The 22,151-nt window shown below is 42.2% G+C and overlaps 1 protein-coding gene across 8 annotated transcripts in view; it reads right to left on the bottom strand.

The window, feature by feature from the left end:
• The window catches only part of ERC1 (ELKS/RAB6-interacting/CAST family member 1), a 578,436-nt gene that overhangs the window by 227,745 nt on the left and 328,540 nt on the right, over positions 1-22,151 (bottom strand). For 7 of the 8 annotated variants that reach the window (XM_044991188.1, XM_044991177.1, XM_044991167.1 and 4 more), the window contains one exon: positions 19,598-19,729. The exons of the other annotated variant lie outside the window; for it this stretch is intronic. In XM_044991188.1, the coding sequence (XP_044847123.1) occupies positions 19,598-19,729 (132 nt within the window). The remainder of the gene's footprint in view (positions 1-19,597; positions 19,730-22,151) is intronic. 8 annotated transcript variants of the gene reach the window in all.

The following is a 22,151-nucleotide window of genomic DNA, read 5'->3' as shown; positions in this document are numbered from 1 at the left end:
CAGGCCGAGCACGGCTTAAACCCCGGTGCCCTGGGCATGAGCCCGCACCGGGTCCGGGGAAAAAGGGGGCTAGTCCCCCAATTCCCCGGTGAACTATACACTAACTACAACTAAACTAGTAAACTAACTCTAACTATACTAAAGTTGAACTATATACACAACAAGGTAGAAACAAGAGCGAGAAGCTAGGGTTGTGGAGGACAGCGATGCTGCACTCCACTGTTCCAACGACCGTCACGGGCGGTAAGAAGGAACTGAGGAGCGGATGGGTCGGCAGGGGTATACATTTGGCGCTATAGCGGCGCCACTCCAGGGGGCACCCAGCCGACCCACCGAGTGTTGCTAGGGTAAAAATCTTCTGACGAGCGTGCACGCAGCGCGCGCACACCTAACTGGAATGCATATGAGCAATCACTCGAAGAAGAATCAATACTTGCTTTTAAATAAAAGGCCTGTACTAGAAGTGGGTTTTTGCCAGCAGTAATTCAATAGCAAGTCAACTTTCCTGCATTGCACAAGTCATAGTCCCTCCAATTAAATACAGAAAAACTATAAGTTAGTCAGTAGTGGAATGTTCAACTAAGTTTTCTGAGAGAAAACGAGATGTCTCAACTGTTAACTTTTACAGTTTGTGCTGGTGTTGAATGAGTACAGTAACTCCTCAAATAAAGTTGTCCTGGTTAACGTTTCGTTGTTACGTTACTGATCAATTAGAGGACATGCTCGTTTAAAGTTGCGCAGTGCTCCCTTATAAAGTTGTTTGGCAGCTGTCTGCTTTGTCCACTGCTTGCAGAAAGAGCAGCCTGTTGGAGCTAGCTGGTGGAGGCTTGGAACCAGGGTGGACTGGCAGCCCCCCTATCAGCTCCCCACTCCCCTAAGTTCCCTGTGCGCAGCCACCCAGCAGGCTATCAATTGCCGGCAGTTCAGCTGTCCCTCCCCCACTGTCATGTGCTGTTCCTGCCCTCTGCCTTGGAGCTGCTCCTAGGAGCCTCCTGCTTGCTGTGCAGGGGGACTAATGTCAGGGTGTCCCCCCCCCCCGCTTACCCCATCTCCATAGAGCAGAGGGGCACATGACAGGGCTCAGAACCAAGGGTGCTGGCAGCAGCTGCTGTCTCAACTTCCTGGTCTACTTAAAAAGGCATTCTACTTAGAGTGGGCAATGCGCACCTTTCACACACAGAGTATGAATCTCTGTTTGCCATGCTGTCTCCCCTCCCTCCAATCGTGCTGCCTTATAGAGTATGAGGCTACATTAACAACAATGTGTTAACCCTTGAGGGTTTAGTCGAGTTCTAGTTCATCATTTAGCAGTAAGGAATTCCCTGGGATATATCCGACCCTCTGACTCCACCACCTCAACCAAGCTTCACAATCATCATTGCTGTGTACCATATTAAATTGTTTGTTTAAAACTTATACTGTGTATACATATATATAATACATTCTTTTGTCTGGTGAAAAAATTTCCCTGGAACCTAGTCCTCCCCCCCCTCTCCTCCATTTACATTAATTCTTATGGGGCAATTGGATTTCCTTAACATCGTTTAGCTTAAAGTCACATTTTTCAGGAACATAACTACAACGTTAAGCGAGGAGTTACTGTATCAGAGTAGCAGCCATGTTAAGTCTGTATTCGCAAAAAGAACAGGAGTACTTGTGGCACCTTAGAGACTAACAAATTTATTTGAGCATAATAAGGAATGGACACAAATCTGACATCAGGATTCATAACATTTAAAACCAGTAGGAGAACACTTCAACCTCTCTGGTCACTCAGACTTAAAGGAGGCAATCTTGCAATAGAAAAGCTTCAAAAAACAGACTCCAACGAGAAACTGCTGAACTTGAATTAATATGCAAACTAGATACCATCAGTTTAGGCTTGAATAGAGACTGGAAATGGCTGAGCCATTACGCACATTGAATCTATTTCCTCATGTTAAGTATCCTTACACCTTCTTGTCAAACTCTCTGAAATGGGCCATCTTGATTATCACTACAAAAGTTTTTTTTCTCCTGCTTAATTAATTAGCCTCTTAGGCCTGGTCTACACTAGGGTGGGGGGTCGAACTAAGGTACGCGACTTCAGCTACGCGAATAGCGTAGCTGAAGTCGAACTACCTTAGTTCGAACTTCTTACCTGTCCAGACGCCGCGGGATCGAAGTCCGCGGGCTCCCCCGTCGACTCCGCCACCGCCGTTCGCGGTGGTGGAGTTCCGGAGTTGACGGGAGCGCGTTCGGAGTTCGAACTATCGCGTCTACATTAGACGCGATAGTTCGAACTCCGAGAAGTCGAACGCTACCCGTCGACCCGGCGGTAAGTATGGACATACCCTTAGAGTTGGTAGGGCAACTCCCACCTTTTCACGTTCTCTGTATGTGTATATATATCTCCTTACTATATGTTCCAGTCTATGCATCTGATGAAGTGGGCTGTAGCTCACGAAAGCTTATGCTCAAATAAATGTGTTAGTTTCTAAGGTGCCACTAGTACTCCTGTTGTTTTTGCGAGTTACTATATGTTCGTGTACTGGTGTCCTGCATTCAAAGCTTAGAAAGAGCAATTGGAACAGACTAGGTTTCAAAAGTGTTTTTTCTTCTGAAGCGTTTTAATTCTGAAAGCCTTTGAAAACTCTCAGCAACTTGAATAATGAGTACATTTCTTCCGCTGAGGAAGGAGAGCCTCATTTTTCTCAGACCCCTTTCTCCGTGATTTGGACACTGGAGTCAACTAATGCAACAGCAGATGAGGTTAAGGCCAGTTTTACACTAGACTTATATCGGTATAACTACATTGCTCAGGGGTGTGAAAAATCCACATCCCTGAGGAATGTAGTTATACTGACCCAACCCCTTGTCTAGACAGTGCCATGTCAACAGGAAAGGTTCTCCTGTGGACATAACTACTGACTCTCAGGGAGATGGATTAACTAAGCTGACGGGAAAGCTTCTCCTGTCGGTATTGTAGGGCTTGGCTACACTTGAGAGTTGCAGCGCTGGTGGAGGCTTTCCAGCGCTGCAATTAGTAACCGTCCACACCTGCAAGGCACATCCAGCGCTGCAACTCCCTGGCTGCAGCGCTGGCTGAACACCTGGTCTGCTTGGGGTGTAGCGAGTGCAGCGCTGGTGATCCAGCGCTGCTCATCAAGTGTGGCCACACACCAGCGCTGTTATTGGCCTCCAGGGTATTAGCAGATATCCCAGAATGCTTTTAACTAAATTACTCTCTTTGTTTTGTTATGCAGCCTCTCTTTGTTTTGTTGTGAACTCGGAGCTCCGGTGCTCCGGGAGCTGCTTATCAAACACCTCCTGTTTGCTGTGATCAATCTGTACCTGACTGTGAACAATCAAATGAGATAACCCCTGTAAATGAGGCAGGCAGGGAGTGAGTGTTTGCTTGACAGAAACAGCGTGGGCAGAGGGGAGAAAGGTAAGAGGGGAGGGATAGCTCAGTGGTTTGAGCATTGGCCTGCTAAACCCAGGGTTGTGAGTTCAATCCTTGAGGGGGCCACCTAGGGATCTCGGGCAAAAATTGGTCCTGCTAGTGAAGGCAGGGGGCTGGACTTGATGACCTTTCAAGGTCACTTCCAGTTCTAGGAGATTGGTATATCTCCAATTATTACCTTTAGTCCATTGGATGCAGGCTGTTTGCAGTTAAGGGTAAGGGATCGCGAACATTTTCTGATTTTTCAAGACAGGAAGCTAACACACAGTATTGGCTCCAAAAATCCCCTCTCTCTCTCTCCCCTGCTCCCTGTCACACTACGCCCCACCCCACCCCCCTCTTTTGAAAAGCACGTTGCTGCCACTTGAACACTGGGATAGCTGCCCATAATGCATCACTCCCAACAGTGCTGCAAATGTGGCCACACACCAGCGCTGGTAGCTGTGAGTGTGGCCACACACCAGCGCTGTTCCTACACAGCTGGATGACCAGCGCTGTAAACTCCCAGCGCTGCAACTCTCAAGTGTAGCCAAGCCCATAGTGTCTTCACTAAAGTGCTACAGCAGCGCAGCTGCACCACTGTATGTGAAGACAAGGCCTAACTAGCTCAGTTAATTCATGAGGTGCTGATCATTAAGGAGTTTAACTGCCTCAATCAAATCAACAGGTGCTGATAACTGAGGTGTTAAATGGCCCACTGGCAGGCATGTTTAGAAAGGATCTCATTAAAAGGAAAAAATATAAAGGGATATTTCCCATGCTTTTCATGATCCCGTTTAACTCAATTATTTGCACTGTTTTAGCTAGGAGTTGGTGGGTTCCTCTGAGGTGGGCTCCATCTCCTGAACTTCTCTGTTCCAGACACTGATGGCTGCTAGCTGTTCAAGCAAAGCTAATGATACCAGAGCTCCTCCAGAGTGCTGTGGATTTTTCAGGAATCTTAAATTGACTACACTGCTTTAGCTCACTTTAAAAAAAATCCTAAACCCACATAAAGCATTTATTTCAGTTTGATGTTACTTGTGACTTAACAAGGTTGTCAACTCAGGGCTCATCTACGCAGCAAAGAAATGCTCTCTATGGAGCTGTGATTCCTAAGGTGCATTAACATGTTGCACATTAACTATTCTGTGAATACCCTGCTAGTATGCAGAAAAGATCCCTTAGTATGCTTTAACATAGTACTGTTTTAAACCGCACTATGTTAAAGTGCACCAGAAGGGTCTACATGGACCAACATGTTAGTAGTGCACTTCAGAAATCACACTCAGGTAGAGCACATTATGCATCATGTAGACAAGCTCTCATTCTTTTCTTTGTATTGTACTAGATAGGAGACAACTGGCTGCAAGTCTGATAGGGTGAAACTCCATCTCTAGAACTCACTTGGATCCAGATTTCTTGTGAAAGTAAAACTCTTTGGGTAATCCTTAAATGTGGCCATCAAGAAAGCAGACAATCTTGGAATGCTCCTGTTTGAAGAAAAAGAGAAATACTAATATCCCTGGGGCAAAAGCTACAGGTGAGACAAACCTTTGTGGTTTCCTCCTCTCTAGAGCAAGAAGGAAATGTTCTTGTCCTCTGACTCCTCTTAGGCTATGTTTAAAAGTTAGTGATGTGATTCCCCTGTTTGTGTAGACATACTCATGCTAATTCAGTGCAACTCTAAATATCAGTGCAGAGGCGGTAGCAGGCATAGCAGCTGTGGAGGCACAGTTGAGCTGCACTGAGTACAAACCTGCCTGAAAGTGGTGGATATGTACTCACCGTGGTCCTGCTACCGCTACCAGTACTACTGCGATTACACTGCCATTTATATCTGCACTGGGCTAGCACAAATATGCATACACGAGCAGGGGAATGACACCCTTAGCTCATAGTGTAGACAGCCTTAGATGAGACAGTGCTCCAGTGGGTTTGGTGTAGATTATGTATACAAACTCAAGATTAAATTCAATTATTTATGTTAAGGTCTATGATGGTATCTCTGCAGACATTGTGTATGTGTTCTCTCCAGGCTTCATCCCTCACCCAATGTAAAGCTCAAACAGTTTTCTTTATCGGGGCGGCTCCAGACCCCAGCACGCCAAGCGCGTGCTTGGGGTGGCATGCCGCGGGGGGTGCTCTGCCGGTCCCCGGGAGGGCGGCAGGCAGGGCTCTGGTGGACCTCCCGCCAGCGTGCCTGCGGAGGGTCCGCTGGTCCCGCGGCTCCGGTGGAGCATCTGCAGGCACGCCTGCGGGAGGTCCACCGGAGCCACGGGACCGATGACCGGCAGAGCGCCCCCTGCGGCATGCCGCCTTGCTTGGGGCAGCAAAATGTCTAGAGCCGCCCCTGTTCTCTATACAGAGTGGGAAACATCAAATTGCAGTCCTGAGACACAGAAAGCCTCTCCAAGTACTCTTCTAGTTCCAAGCAATCTTTGAGAGCTGGAGTACTTTCAACCACTGCATCCAGGAACTTACCATTGGAACCTCAGATTTGGGTAAGTTACCTATGCCTGTGAAAAAGAAAGTAAAACTCTTCTACCCTTGTGGCCACCACTTAAAGTTGTTGGGTTTTTTTTTCGGGGGGGGGGGGGAAAGAGGGGAGAATAATTTGTTATTCTGATAAAAAAAGATCTTGCACATGCTTCCAGTAGCTCCTAAGAAACAAAAGCTTTTCTAACCTCCATCAATAAGTGCTAAAGCCTGAACAGCCTAATTGGAGAGTAGTTTTGAAATCTTCTCTCAGTTCTAGGTTCTTATTTGCACTGGAAAAAAAGGTCCTGTATATCATGCATAAAGGATACATTTTAGTTTCTTCCTAAAGCTCATTTTCCTCCCCTTGGCTCCAGAAAGGGGAAGCCTTCTGGATTTGGGATCCATTGCTGTAGTTTATCTGGGCAGAAAGGTCTTGAGTCCTACCTTTGACAGCTCTGGGTTCCTTAAAAATATAGGAAGGATTCTGTTCCACAGATTCCACTCTTGTGCACCTGTGCCTGAGATCAGATTCTTTGGAACTGCAGTGTCCATCAGGGCCATGCCTGCATTCCGAGTGCACTCTTGTTCTCCACAACTGAAATCATAAAGGGTGGGGTGGGCCGCAATCCACAGTAAGTTCCTTTGCCTTAGAATCCCATAGGAGCAGGACTCTGATCAGCAGAGATAGAGGACAGTTAGTGGAAACTACTTGGACAACTCATCTCAAAGAACCACAATTTCCATAAACTATTTAACCAGTATTTCTTCAAGTGATTGTCAATACAGAGTCTCTTCTTTGTAACTAACAGGGAGTTACCCCCATGCTAAGAGGCAGGTGAGCCTACTTGAAGAGTGATTGTAGGACTGCATCTGACCTGGAAACATGCACCAGGGGATAATGAATAATAAAAGTTTGGATCAAACTTCAAATTGCTGCTCTACATATCTCTGATATGGGGACATTATCCAAGCTGGTAGCAGACGTCACCTGAGCCTAGTGGAATGAGCTCTAACCTGTCCAGGGATATCTCTCAAACAACACTCTGCAAGCCCTGACACAGTCCGAGACTCACTTGGGTAGTCTCTGTGACAACACAGTGTGTCTTAGCCTTTTCAGCACATGCCATGAAGAGTCTAGGCGTACACTGAATGACCTGGTCCTATACATCGAAAACAGACAATGCTCTCACAACATCTAACATGTGAAGTTTCATTTTGCTCAGGGTGGTGTGTGTCTTCGGGAAGAAAACCAGAAGGTGCCTAGACCGATTGATGTGGAAGTCTGAAACCACAATAAGCAGAAACTTTAGGTGAGGCCAGAGAGAGACTCTTTGCCAAAGACCATGTATGTGGGGGGGAGGGGGGGAGCCCTGAGGGCCTAAATCTCTTCTATCCTCCTAGCTGATGTGATGGCCACCAAAAAGGCTGTTTTCATTGACAGGTGGTAAATAGAACAGGTCACCAATGCTCAAAGTGGGGTCCATCAGTCTAGTTGACACCAAAGTCTCACAAAGGAGGGGGTTCCTGAACCATGAGACAAACATGGGAGAGCCCCTTCAGGAATCTTCCCACTGTAGGGTGCAAGAAAACTGTATTGCTTTAAACAGGAAGATAGTTCACAAATATCGCTGCCAAGAGCACTCATATCAAACTAGAAGAGAGGGCTGATTGCTTCAGGGAAAGTAATTAGTTCAGTATAGCTAGAACCTGGGCTGCTACTGGCAAAAGATGATGCTGCACTGCCCAAAGAGAAAATCACTTCCATTTGGCTCTCTATGTCAGTCTGGTCGAGGAGTTCCTGCTTTGGAGCAAGATGTCCTGAAATTCACCAGACACACTTATTTCTGTAAATGTTAACCAGATGGCATCCAAGCTGTCATGTACAGGGTTGCTAGATCGGGATGCAGAATCCAGATGATGTTCTGTGAGACCAGATCTGGCATGACTAGTAAGGTGACGGGTCATCATAATGATAGATTCATATGGTCCCAAACTCTTAGCTGCAGAAAGACTGTACACAAGCAGGTCATGTGACCCAGGGTCCTAAGGTGGTCTCAGTGACATGCCCACGAGGTAGATTTGAAGACAAGCTTCACTACAGGTATGAGAGGGTTGGGTCGCTCTGCCCCTTTATGACTTTGGTAAGGGGCATGAGGACTCAGAGCACAATGGAGACTCCTGGCCAAAAGACTCTGAATTCAAGTGTATGGGACACACTTGCACCATAAGTGTAATGGGCATATGGATAATCACTTGAAGGAGATGGGAAACTCTTAGCTTGTCAGCAGCTGCTGTGGTGTTTATGGATACAGTTAACCCAGTCAGTCTCAGACTAGAAAATTCTTTTCTCATGCAAAAATATATTTGTGTTGTTTAAATTATTTATATGTTCTCTTGTCAAATTTTTGGGGGTGAAACTGCAAAAGCACTCTCCTGAGGTTAACTTTTAATAAAAGTGCACCCAAGTTGCATGTGCGATTGCATATGAAACTGCAAATGTAGCAATAGGAAACTGAAAATCTGTAGGCAAAGTAATTCATTTTACATGAGCAACTTTGCTGCACATTCTTGAAAATTTTGCTACTGCGTGTGTCTTTTGGGCACCCAATTTACCACCAACTCACTAATTATTCTGAAAAATGCCCCCAACTGTATTATCACAGTGATTGTAACACTCCACTTTTTGGGGTGCTTTTTGTTTAGTGATATGCTACAATAGTGTGTTGAGTCAGTTATCTCCACACTTCAGTATGTGAAGATGCACAGCATATGCTGCCTTTAATTATGGCTCTATACACACTATTGTTGAAGCCATGCTAGCAATAACCACATTTAAGCAAACTTATTGTTTGTGGGGTTCCAGCATTGTTTTCCTGACCAACGTGGGCAATCCCCCCAATACCTTCTAGTTCTTATATTAACTGTAAATTAGACCTTTGGCCTGAGACTAGTATGTTATACCTTTTCTCCCTCTCCAAAGAGGTAGCTGGAGTCTCCCTCCAGTTATTTTTTGATACCCCTTTTTAGAGTCATTGAGCCACCAAAGCGTCAGTAAAAAATTCCCTGCCAACCAGTTTTATACTTAGAACAATAAGGTTATGAACTATAGAAGCCAAATATATCAGCTCTTATAACATAAGGTGGGAAGAGATCTACCATGGCATTCTTTGCCTACACAGCTGAGGATATTTTAAGCATGACAGGTAGAACAAACTCTCCTTCAAGTGAATCTTATCTAAGAGGCCACTGCTCTTTTGGTTCCACTGCTCTAGAAAGGCCAGCATAAGTGGTCAGTGAGGACAGTAAATTTAGGGAACCAGCTTTATTAGAGAGAACTTAATGCCCAAGAGTTGTAGAATTTCTTGAATCCTGGGACAATGAGGCTGATATTCTTGGCCAGTGAGAATCTCCTGGTAAGATGTTGCTGTGACAGATGGACCCATACTGAAACTCTTGAAGACAGCTCTCTGTGTGGATGTGCAACTGAGTCAGAATAAAGTCAACCCTGACAAATGAAAAAGCTCTCATCCATCAGGAGCGCTACCATAGATTTCGCTGCCAGAGTTACCTATAGAGCTGAAGAAATCTGAACCTGCCAATTGTCCAAGTAAAGTAGAATATGGATCTTCCATTGCCAGATAGCCACCGTCAGCATGATCAGGACACCGTAGAACAGTGCCAGAAAGGACCAAAGACCAAACAGGAGATGCATATGACACCTTTATTTTCCTAGAGCAACCTAGAGGAACTCTGATGTACAGGTATGCATCTTTTAAATCTGTTAATGCTAAAGAATACCCAGATTCTACTGAGGCTAAGATAATTCTGACAATCTCCATTTTTTAATAATTTTGATTGTACAAATGAATTAACTACCTGAGCTCCAAAATCAATGTTATATTTCTCCTAAATTCTTAGATACTGTCAACAGAAGGGAGACCATCCCCATAATCTCTTGGAACTAGTCTTACTGCTTGAATTTCCTACAAATGGACTGTCCTCATGATCATCTACCATTTCTTTGGGTCTGAAGGAAGAGGGGATGGATTAAAGTGATCTGAAGTCTACCTCCAGAAGAACCCAATAAGCAGTGGTTATCAGTCTACAGCTTATCAGGAAAATGACTACCTATCTCCCAATCGAAGGATGGAATTACAGATGGCTGTAGTGTCTGGTGGACTGTGGTTCACTTACAGGACTCAAAAGACTTTAGGCCATCTAACCTTAGTTCAGGCTGGAAAGGATCTCCTAAACATATGTCTGAACTGGGACTTCAGTGAACTGAATACAGTCTCTCAAAATGGATGACTAAGGCTTTCTATTTTCTTAAAGTCAGACCTCTGCTCTATCCAGGGTGGATAAAAATCAATGATTTAAAAAAAAATAAATTTGTTTTTGGATAAAATGCTATTTGAGGAAAAAACCTATCTAAGATACTGTATCTTAATTAAAACTATAGCTCAAAGGTATCACCATGGAATAGGGATTATAAATTCTAATTCTATCGTATAAGATAATATATTCATATAATGTTTAAGAAAAGTTTTGTAAATTAGTTCCAATAGTTCATGGATTAGGGACCCAATCTTATGGGGTTCCAGGGGCTTCTGTATAGATTATTTAGGTTCATCTTTCTATCTACCCAATGGGACTCAGTGCTCAGTCTAGAAGATACCATCAGAGATGCTTAGTTTTGCAGTTCTCAAACTGTGGATTTGTCTCTCCAGAGATAACATGCTTGTTAACAGCAAAAATGTTTTTAAATAAAATAAATAAATAAATAAAATATAGAGGTGAGAAATAACAGACCTCAACCCTATTGTCCCTCTGAACATTTGTGTACACAGAGTCAATCCCTTACCTCTCTCTAAAAGTGCAAAGTTTCAAAAAAGTTCAACGAATAGAAGATTGTTGGGGGCGGAATAGATCTGGACAAGGAGAAGAAATCTGGAGATAAATGTGAGAAGGGAGGGACAGGCAGTAGAAACAAAAGTGAAACTGTTTGAGCAGCATATTCCAGAAATCTTGAGGTCTTTCTGAGTGTAGCCTTCATAGATTTGAGATCTACCATACCATTCTCTCACTAGAAGGGAAAACCTATAATGGCAGCAGGCCATAAAAGAGACCCAGTTTGGGAATATTTTAATGAAGTTCCCTCTACCTGTGGGTAAATCAGGCATGTGTGCAAAATGCAAACAGTGCAACAAAGAAATGCAAGTCCTGGCTGCCCGAATGAAACAACACCATGCATCCGAAGAAGTGGGCTGTAGCCCACGAAAGCTTATGCTCAAATAAATTTGTTAGTCTCTAAGGTGCCACAAATACTCCTGTTCTTTTTGCGGATACAGACTAACATGGTTGCTACTCTGAAACCTATCATGAGCAGTGTTCCTTCTCAGGAGGAAGCTGTGTTGAAGATGATGAAAGGAATATGTCTGAACATGCTGGATCTTCAGGTTGGTAAAGTTTTTTATTTCATACTTTTTCTTAAGGACTGCCTGTCTTCCTTCTGGATTATTCTTGAATTCTCATGTTTGAGCAAAAAATATAGTTGTTACTCTATGATGCTATCATTTTAGATGCAGTTGTGATAAAAAATAAATAGCTGAAATAGGCAGATCTTTCTTTTACAATTTCACCTTTAAAGCAGTACTGCGTGTAAGTGAATGCAATAAGTAATACTAAATGAGCAGTATGGTAATAATAATTAAATAACTGCATTGACTTATTTTGTTTAGGAGAATCCATCCTCAACATACAGGATTCTGAAGACCATCCACCTTCAAGATCACCATAATTTTCTATATTTTCAGAGTTATCTGCCAATGATATTGTTTCAGTCACATCATGTAGGTCACATAGCCACAGTATATCACCTGTAGCAAAAAGAAAAAATAATTTCCATTATCCAGAAACAACCACAGATAAGTTTGTGATAAGAACCAGCAGATTACAAAAAGAGGTAATTGATGCATAAACAAACAGGGCAATTTTTTCAACAAACTCTCCTTTCCATATGATTGAGAACCCACACTTCATTAACATGGTTCAGTCATTAAGTCCAGAATACAGTTCACCCAACAGAGCAGATGTCACAGCCAAATTGCTGGATAAAGTGTATGAAACAGAAATTGAGCAGTGTGTAAAAGGTCTAGAGGGTGAAATTGTTAACCTGAGTCTTGATGGGTGGAGCAATGATCCTGTTGTATGTGCTTATGTGACAACAGAAGAAGGGAATGTCTTCCTTACAGAATCAATTGATACATCAGGAAATGCACGCACAGCAGAATATTCACAAGAAGTAGCAGTAAAAACTATAACTAACTGTGAAAAAAAATTCAAATGTCTAGTACACAGCTTGCTCACAGACAATGCTGCAAACATATCCAAGATGAGAAGAAATTTAGAAGAGAGTCCCAAGCTAATAACATACGGATGCAGTGCTAATTTGATGCATCTCCTAGCCAAAGACTTCAGTGTTCCAGAAATAAAGGCTAATGTTGTTGAAATTGCAAAATACTTCCGTAACAACCACTTTGCAGCAGCTGCTCCAAAAAAAGTGGGAGGAACCAAGCTAACTCTCCCACAAGACGTGCAATGGAACACAGTAGTGGACTGTTTTGAGCACTATATCAAGAAGCTGGCTTAATTTGATGACATTTTGTGAACAAAATCATGAAAAAATAGATGGCACTGTCACAGCTAAAGTTCTCAACATTGGGCTTAAGAGAAATGTTGAACACATGGTAGAGTACCCTGAAACCTATTTCTGCAGCCTTGAACCAAATGCAGGGAAATAGCTGTTCTATTGCTGACGCTGTTGAAATTTGGAAGGAACTGAGTGAGATCTTAAAAAGAGAAATATGCAATGACAGAGTTAAATTACAAGCATTAAAAAAACAAATGGGACAAGCACTATCTCCAGCTCACTTTCTTCCAAATATTCTCAATATTCGGTACTAGGGTCAAACTTTAACTGCTGAAGAAGAGGAGTTAGCTATGACATGGACATCCAGCAATCATCCCTCCATAATGCCAACTATAATAAACTTCAGCGCTACGGGTGAACCATTAAAGAAATAGATGTTTGCTGATGACGTTTTAAAGAAAGTCACACCAGTGAACTGGTGGAAGTCACTTAAGCACTTGGATTCAGAAACTGTTGAAGTGATAATCTCACTTTTAATAGCAGTAGCTTCTTCTGCCGATGTAGAAAGAATATTTTCTTCCTTTGGACTAATTCATTCCAAATAGAGAAATCGTTTGGGACCTGAAAAAGCAGGAAAGCTTGTTTTTCTTTTCCAGATTATGAACAAACAGGAAAATGAAGGTGAAGATGGCTGAATTATCTGCAGAAGCCAATATTTTAAGTTTCTCTTGTTTACCTGGCTGACATAGTCGATTTAATTTTAGTTTTCTTTTTAAAAAATGTTTCATTTAACTATTTTAGTTAAAAACAATTTTAACAAAAACAAACCTGATTTTAAAAAACTTGAACGTTTAACTAATTTCAAAAATTCATATGCTTATTTTGTTAAAATATTATATGTTTGCTGTTGAAGAAAAAATCCAGAATCCATAATGATGTTGTTTTAGTTAAATAAAACAATTTATATGTCTGTCTGGTGATGTTCTCCTCTTAATACAGCATGGCAAGAAAATCCTCCAAATATGAATGATTAACCTGTTGAACTGGAGATGGTTCACCTCTCAATGACTTTATAAATATCTACTTCAATTACCTTTGGTAAATGAAGTAACCAATCATTCATTTTCTGATATAGCTGTAAAACTAATCTGAAAGTTTTCAAAATAAATCATTAAAAATGTATAGAGTGTAGCTTCTAAAAATGAAACCTATTTCTATCTCTGAGTTGTGAAGAATATCTATTAAGGTTATAACAACCAACAAGAATGCACTTTTGTAGAAATCCATGATTAAATCGAGTTTTTGTGACTAGTGATTTAAAACATGATTTAAATCAAATTGATTTAAATCAAATCCACCCTGGCTCTATCCCGCAGGACTTTATCCATAGAGCCCTGCAAATCCATGGTAGTGCCCTAATAACTGGAACATCTTTTCTCTCTCATTGGAGGGAAGGTATGTAATCTCTTCTGGCCAGGTTTGTGAGGTTAGCAAGACTCCTGATTCTGGCATATGGAAAAAGATCAGATATGTCTTGTAATCTTCCTGCATTACTCTGATCCATTATGAGGACCTCAAACTTCTGAATTATCCTATTTCTCAGAATGGTGAAACCATCATTCAGTCTCTTTCTGTTTCCCACTCAGTCAGTCTGCTGTTGGATTGAATTTTCTTATCTAAGCAGGAGTGGCAGTGATGGAATCAAAAGTCTGATTTACACCCAATTGTTCTGGTGTATGTAAGGCTGTAGTGGCTCACTGCAGTTGGTTTGTGACCACTGTCTAGGCACCAAGTCTGAGAATTCTGTATTCCTGAGCAGGTTAATGGAGTGCATAATTTTTGCAAAATAAGTATGATTTTTACTTACAGGGCATTTAGAAAGATCTACAGTGAGCACTACTGTACAGCAGAGAGGCACAGCACATGAGATGACGGCTAGACAGGACTGGGGGTTAACACAACAGTATTAAAGAAAAGGGGGAGGGATGTACGTAAATGAGGTTTCCTCATACCTTGAACCATTTAAAGCCAAAATAGTTGGCCTTATGCACTGTTTCATTTAATAGCTTCAGACAGGCGAGTTGCAGAATGGTAGAAAATAAGATGAGCAGAATAGAGGGAAGAAAAAGCATGCAATTAAAAGCAAATTATAATCAGTATGGTCAACATTAACATTTAAAAAAACACAAACATACATCACACTTATATCCAATCTAAAGTTGACATTAATATATTATCATAGTTGCAACACATAAAAGAATCTGTCATTAATCTTCAAAACAAAAACAGAATCTCAGACTTGTAAAACTCTCAATTTTCAGAGGGAGATTTTTTTCATAATTTATATAGATCGCCACAGAATGGGAACCAACAAGGGCATTTTTAAAGTGAAGAAGGGAATGTGAGAAGGTTAAACAGCTGAAAGGAAATCCCCTTCCCACCTTAGAACAATGGCTACTTGCCATCCCTCCCTATTACCTAACTGCATTTAATTCATACTGAAGCAAAACACTGTCAGGTAAAATAGGACAGGGCAGTTGACTTGGTGCTATGCAAAGTCACTGAGTGACAAGGTTGGTTTTCTCTTAACACTGTCTGCAAGTAACATAGCATTAGTTGAGGTCCTCTCAGTTCGCAACCTTGCTAGAAATAAAACACAGCTGTCATATATGACCCTGATGGGGGTGCTGGTCTTCTCTCCCATTCCTGCCACTTCCCACTCCTTTCTCCCCCACTTTTTCCTCTTTTCAACAGCAGTGCATTCAACCCTTCTCTTTCCTTCCATGTTGCTGTCATCTACCGTCCATCCAACTCCTCCCTATCAACCCTCTTTTGCTTTCAGATCCAGGCTCTCTCTCTCTTCCTCTCCTCTCAATCTCCCACATGTCCTCAGTCACTAACTTCCATGTTAATGACCCATCCAACCCCTTGGCTGCACATTTCTTCACCTTCATGTCTTCATTTGACTTGCAGCCCTGGTTCAACTCTCCCATTCACCAAAAGAGGTGTTCACTTGAGTTGTTTTTCATCAAGCACTGAACTCTCTGTTGCTGAGTTCCCTCTCTCCAACCATCACCTGGTCTCTCTTAGCATCGCCCTCCAGCAACCCCCATCATGCCTTGCCACCTTCCAGTCCACTAGTATTGATGGCTTCTCATTTGCTCAGAATGATCTTCACTTGATCTAGTTGTTGATTCCTTCCATGCTTCTCTTTCCTTCACTCTTGATTCTTCTGCCCCTCTCTCCTACTTGTAAGTTCTCACCACCATCTCTCAGCCCTGACTCAGTCCCAACTTTTGCTTCCTCCGCTCCTACTCTTATGCTGCAGAGCATCTCTGGTGGAATTCCTTTGACCAGACTGACTTCCTCTATTAGAAATTCATTCTCCCCTCTTTCAGTACTGACATATTCATAACTAAACAACTTTACTTCCCCAGCTTAAACGAATCCACACTTGAAATCCCAACTGCCTTTTTGCCACCTTTGACTTACTCCTCAAACCCTTCACTTCTCTGATTACTTCCAAGAGGAAAATTACAAAACTATGCAACCTTCTCCCCGCGGCTTGCCTTTCCCTCCTTTCCTACATATCTCTCCTTCTCTGTCATAGATGCAGAAGCTTCTCATCTGCTTTCCTCCTGTAACCCCTCCACTTGCCAGAATGACCCCATCCCATCTCCCTAATGCCCACCCTCATCCCTTTGCCCTTAACCTCTCTTTTTCCTCTTCCTCTTTCTCCTCACAATACAATCACACTTCAGTCTCTCCAATCTTAAAATCCCACCATTGACCCCACTTGTTTCTCCAACTGCTGCCCCATCTCCCTTTCATCTGTAAGCTCACTGAAAGTTCTGTTTATAATTGCTATCTGGCGTTTCTCTCTTCAATTCCATCCTAGACCCTCTCTGATCCTGCTTCCACCCCAACACTCCACTGAAACTGTTTTTGCCAAGGTGTCTAGTGACCTCTTCCTAGCCAAACTCAGAACCAGTATTCCATCCACATCCTCTTTGAATTGTCAGCTGCATTGACACTGACTATGCTCTTCTTCTTGAAATCTTGTCTTCCCTTGGATTCTGGGAGTCTGTCCTCTCCTAGGTCTCCTCCTAACTCTCTAATCTATCCTTCAGCATGTCCTTCAGAAGATCCTACTCATCCTCCCCCACCTCCCCAGACCTCTCTCCTTCTGTCCAAATTAAAATCTTGGCTTCTCTCTGACATCTCATGGATGTCTAGCCATCAGATCAAACTCAACATGGCTAACAGAGAGCTCTTAATCTTCCCTCCTCACTACCTCCTCTCTCATTTACTATGTTCACCACCACTATCCTGCCTTTTACTAATGCCAGCAACCGGAGTGTTTTCTTCAACTTGGACCTCACTCCAGGTCCTCACATCCCCGCTATGTTTAAATCTCGCAGATTCTTTCTGTATAACATATCTAAGAAACAGCCTTTCCCCTCCATCCACCAAGTTACAACTCTTATGCCAGCTCTCATCATCTTGTGTCTCAATTACTACAATATCATTCTCACTGATCTTGATAAATGCAATTGTATCCTTCTCCCCACAATATCCATTCTGAATGCTGTCATGAAGATCAGTTTCCTAGTCCACTGCTTTGATCACAGAATCATAGAACTGGAACGGACCTTGAGACATCATTTAATCCAGCCAGTCCCCTGCACTCAAGGCAGAACTAAGTATTATCTAGACCATCCCTGAAAGGTGTTTATCTAACCTACTCTTAAAAATCTCCAATGATGGAGATTCCACAACCTCCCTAGGCAATTTATTCCAGTGCTTAACCACTCTGAAAAAGTTTTTCCAAATGTCCAACCTAAACATCCCCTGCTGCAATTTAAGCCCATTGCTTCTTGTCCTATCCTCAGAGGTTAAGGAGAAGATTTTTTCTCCCTCCTCCTTGTAACAACCTTTTATGTACTTGAAAACAGTTATTGTGTCCTCCCTCAGTCTTCTCTTCTCCAGACTAAACAAACCCATGTTTTTCAATCTTCCCTCATAGGCCATGTTTTCTAGACCTTTAATAATTTTTGTTGCTCTTCTCTGGACTTTCTCCAATTTGTCCACATCTTTCCTGAAATGCGGCGCCCAAAACTGGACACCATACTCCAGTTGAGGCCTAATCAGAGTGGAGCAGAGCGAAATAATTACTTCTCATGTCTTGCTTACAACACTCCTGCTAATATATCCCAGAATTATGTTTGCCTTTTTTTTTTTGCAACAGTGTTACACTGTTGACTCATATTTAGCTTGTGATCCACTACAAACCCCTGATTCCTTTCCGCAGTACTCCTTCCTAGCCAGTCATCTCCCATTTTGTATTTGTGCAACTGATTGTTCCTTCCTTAGTGGAGTACTTTGCATTTGTCCTTATTGAATTTCATCCTATTTACGTCAGACCATTTCTCCAGATTATTCTGAATTTGAATCCTATCCTCCAAAGCACTTGCAACCCCTCCCAGCTTGGTATCATCTGCAAACTTTATAAGTGTACTCTCTATGTCATTATCTAAATCACTGATGAAGATATTGAATAGAACCAGCCCCAGAACTGATCCCAGTGGGACCCCACTCGATATGCCCTTCCAGCTTGACTGTGAGCCATTAATAACTACTCTCTGGGAACACTTTTCCAACCAGTTATGCACCCACCTTATAATACCTCCATCTAGGTTATATTTCCCTAGTTTGTTTATGAGAATGTCATGCAAGACAGTATCAAAAGCCTTACTAAAGTCAAGATATACCACATCTACCGCTTACCACTCTCCTCAAGGCTTGCTACCCTGTCAAAGAAAGCTATTAGGTTGGTTTGATATGATTTGTTCTTGACAAATCCATGCTGACTCTTACTTATCACCTTATTATCTTCTAGGTGTTAGTAAATTGATTGCTTAATTATTTGCTCCATTATCTTTCTGGGTACTGAAGCTAATCTGACTGGCCTGTAATTCCCTGGTTGTCCTTATTTACCTTTTTATAGATTGGCAGTATATTTGTCCTTTCCAGTCCTCTGGAGACTCTTCCGTCTTCCATGACTTTTCGAAGATAATTGCTAATGGCTCAGATATCTCCTCAGTCAGCTCCTTGAATTTTCTAGGATGTATTTCATCAAGCTGTGGTGACTTGAAGACATGTGTACACAACCATGTCACCCTTCTCTTTGCATCCCTCCCATGAATTACCCCCTTCTCAACTGCATTAAATATAAGAGACTTTTCTTCTCTTTCAAGATCCTTCAGGGCCTATCCCCACCCTACCTATCATCTTTCATACTAAGATGTCAACTCCCACCCGACTCTGGCCCACAATACCAGTCTCTATCATCCATTTGTTATATTTTCAATCAAACACTTTCAAGCTTTCTCCCATGCTGCCCCTTGTGATTGGGAGGAGCTCCCCATAATCATCAACAAAGCTAACACATACTCTTCCTTAAAAATCCTCCTTACAACTCCTTTTCCGTTATGCCTACAAAGAACTTGACGATGACTAAGATGCTGGTGTGCTGAGACCATTGCCTATCATGCTGACCACTAATGTTTCACTGTTTCTTTGTACTCCCCATTCATTGTCCCTTGTCCTACACTTAGACTGTAAACTCTTTATGACAGAGACCATCCTTTTGTTCTGTGTCTGTACAGCGCCTAGCACAGTGGTGTCTTGTGTCTATGTTTAGTGCTCCTATGTGCTACGGTAATACAAGTTAATAATAATACAACATATATAGTACAGCGCGTGTGAACACGTTTACACACAAGAATATATATTTGATGTATACATGTCAGAGAGGAATGTCACATAAACCTCTCTTTCAAAGCACTGAACACCACACACTCATATTTAGTTTCAGGAAAGGACAGAAATGGACCCAATTAGTTAATGTCTGCACAGTGCTTTAGGATCCCCAGATGGCAAGGTACTATTCAAGGGCAAAGAATGATTACTACTACTTTATTGTCAGGCTGTACCTCTTACATGCCCAACGGTAATACCAGTGACTGTATAAGATTGCAGACCTGTTTCTCAGCATTAGTCCTGGCTGATTCCTCTTGTGCTAGCACCATTTCCCGCTCTGCAGTTATCTGCACACTCTCTCTCAGCGCCTCTTCCAATTCTTCAATCCGATCATCCTTTTTACGCAGGTTATCCTGGAAAATGATGGGAGACCAGGTGAAGTAGACTAATTTGGAAATAAGAATCAGAGCCCATTAACAACCAAGTGCTATGCCAACTAAATAGCTGCTCTCCCTCCCAGGGTGCAATTCCACATCAAAATATCTTCGCAAAAAAGGAAGGAAAGATGAAGTGAAGGAAGAGGAGGAGGAATTGCATAATACAGTGAAGGAAAAATCTAGCAAAGCAAGACAGATGTGCTTGCCCTCTGCAACTGTGGTACCACAATCCTTTCAGATCAAACAGCACAGGTATGAGAGGGTTGTTTGTAAAGAAAAGGTTAGTGTGCAGTTCCAAAGAAGCTTAATAGCCAGCAGTGGTGGGACAATAGCAGCATTTGGATTCCCTCATGCATTCTCACTCTCACAGGCAGGTGTGGCAGAAGGGAAACATAGCATTGCAATTTTGCAATTCACCATGTCCAGATGGAAAAAAATATTTTATTGTCTGAAGCAAATGTTAACCTAACAAGAAAACAGGACAAACATCTGTACAGTTTCAGCCAAGTTTAGCTTCAGTTTTTCATCAAATACTGTTGCATGAAAAATCCACTTGAAGTTCTGGTGGGAAGTCCAGTTTGGATTTCAGGCATCTGAAGTGTAATATCCCCATATACTTCATTCTTTGATTAAGAATATCTTCACAGCTGCAAGTTTAGGTGTCCTGCATATATTCAAAGGCCACTGAAGTGCACTACTGGGTCAGGAGGAAATATCAAAAACTATTTGTTTACACACACAATGTAATTTGGAAAAAGTAGTATCAAGGGAACTGAATTCCAGTTTTTACCAAGAGAATCTGCTCATGAGATATTTCTGACAGTAAATGCACTCCTGTGTTTGGAGTGATAGCTTGGCCACAAGATTGAAAAACAAGCCACTTTAGGCTGGTCAGGATACTTTGATTTCTTGAAGTGTGGCAGCCGCTGATTTAAAAATAATCAACTGAAACAAGCAAGCTGGGGACACATTCTATGCATCTTTGGTGTTGCAGGCTATGTTAGCTCACACAATAATCATCAGCATTAGAGATCTGATTTTAAAGTAACCACAAGGACTTCTTAATCTACTTCTCTGCAGTTGCAGGCCTTGTAATGGAGGGACCATACTCTCTTATTCATATGAACACCTTGCTTCTCACATCCCACTTGCTATCCGATAAGTAGCTGAAATGAGGGAAGAAGCGGTGGCAAACCTATGCCTTTGTTTTCTGTCTTTTCAGATCTTGGTGTTGAAATCCTCCCACTGTTCCTCTGGAAGTATTTTACAGCACACAAAGTGTGAGGAATAACAATTGATTTTGAAGAGGTTTGGAAAGAGGCTTGGTTCTGAATCCACCATTCTGATAATGTTACTAGAGTTTAAAGAAGGATTTTATTCCTAGATGTCCATCTCCAAGGAATTGGGCTGTGTCCCCCACAAGAGCTGAGCAGTGCAGACTGATGCTGGTTCTCTCTCAAGCTTGTCACTTCTAATCATCCTGTTCCAATACAGCTGTATATCAGCCTGCCAAGAGAGCTGTGCAGATCTCTGGCACCACTGACAAGTGGAGACAGTCTAATGGGACCTGTCCAGCCAGTAGGAATCTACAACATGTGGCTGGCTTTCAAAAAGGTATTCGAGATACTTTCCTATAGTGCTTGCTGTTCAAAGAAGAACGTAAACTAAATGGATTTACAGGGGGGCAACGGCCAGTTCAGTTACAATAGTTTCCCACAAAACTAATGAACAGGTTTTCACATTAAAAATTTATGCTGCATGAGTCAAATTACACCCCTTGTTGAGTCCTTTTGATGCACTGATAAAATCTTCCAATGTTCTCAAAACTACTTAGGGGTTGCAATTAGTCAACTCAAAGTCATCCCCTCAAAAAAGAATGAAATAGTGAGTTCCCAAAAAAATCTCATCATAGAGTGTTAATTCTGCCATGCTTGAAAAATGTCAATGTTGTTGACTACACTCTTTCAAATCTTCTTCCTGGTTAGGCTGTAGAGTTTGGGACGGTCCATTCCATTTCGCTGCACAGGATCTGGTAAGGCCCATCTAAACAGCTGTGTGCAACGGGAAAGTGGTTTATAAGAAGGAATTTGGCATATAAAGTTAAATCTACACATACGTGTTCTTCTGTGCCCAAACATTTAAGAGCTCCAGGTACCCAGCTTAGTAAATTGCTCCATTCAGAAAAGTAAACTTTGGAGGACAGAAATAAGAGCTATTGGGTCCTATTGGTGATGCCAGAACAGGCTGGAACAGCACTTTGGTACTTGCATGTGAAAATCTTTGCTGGTGTGTCTATTTGGAAACTGTTGTTTGAAATAAATGTGAGAAAGATATTTTGCATATTAATGTTATCAGCAAAATCTCTACAGCACGTGTTTAATTACTTTCCCTAAAATGC

The sequence above is a fragment of the Mauremys mutica genome, chromosome 1 (assembly GCF_020497125.1).
Source record: "Mauremys mutica isolate MM-2020 ecotype Southern chromosome 1, ASM2049712v1, whole genome shotgun sequence".
NCBI classification, from domain to species: Eukaryota; Metazoa; Chordata; order Testudines; family Geoemydidae; genus Mauremys; species Mauremys mutica.
Note: the sequence above shows the minus strand (reverse complement) of the source record. Positions and strands in the feature narration are given on the sequence as shown.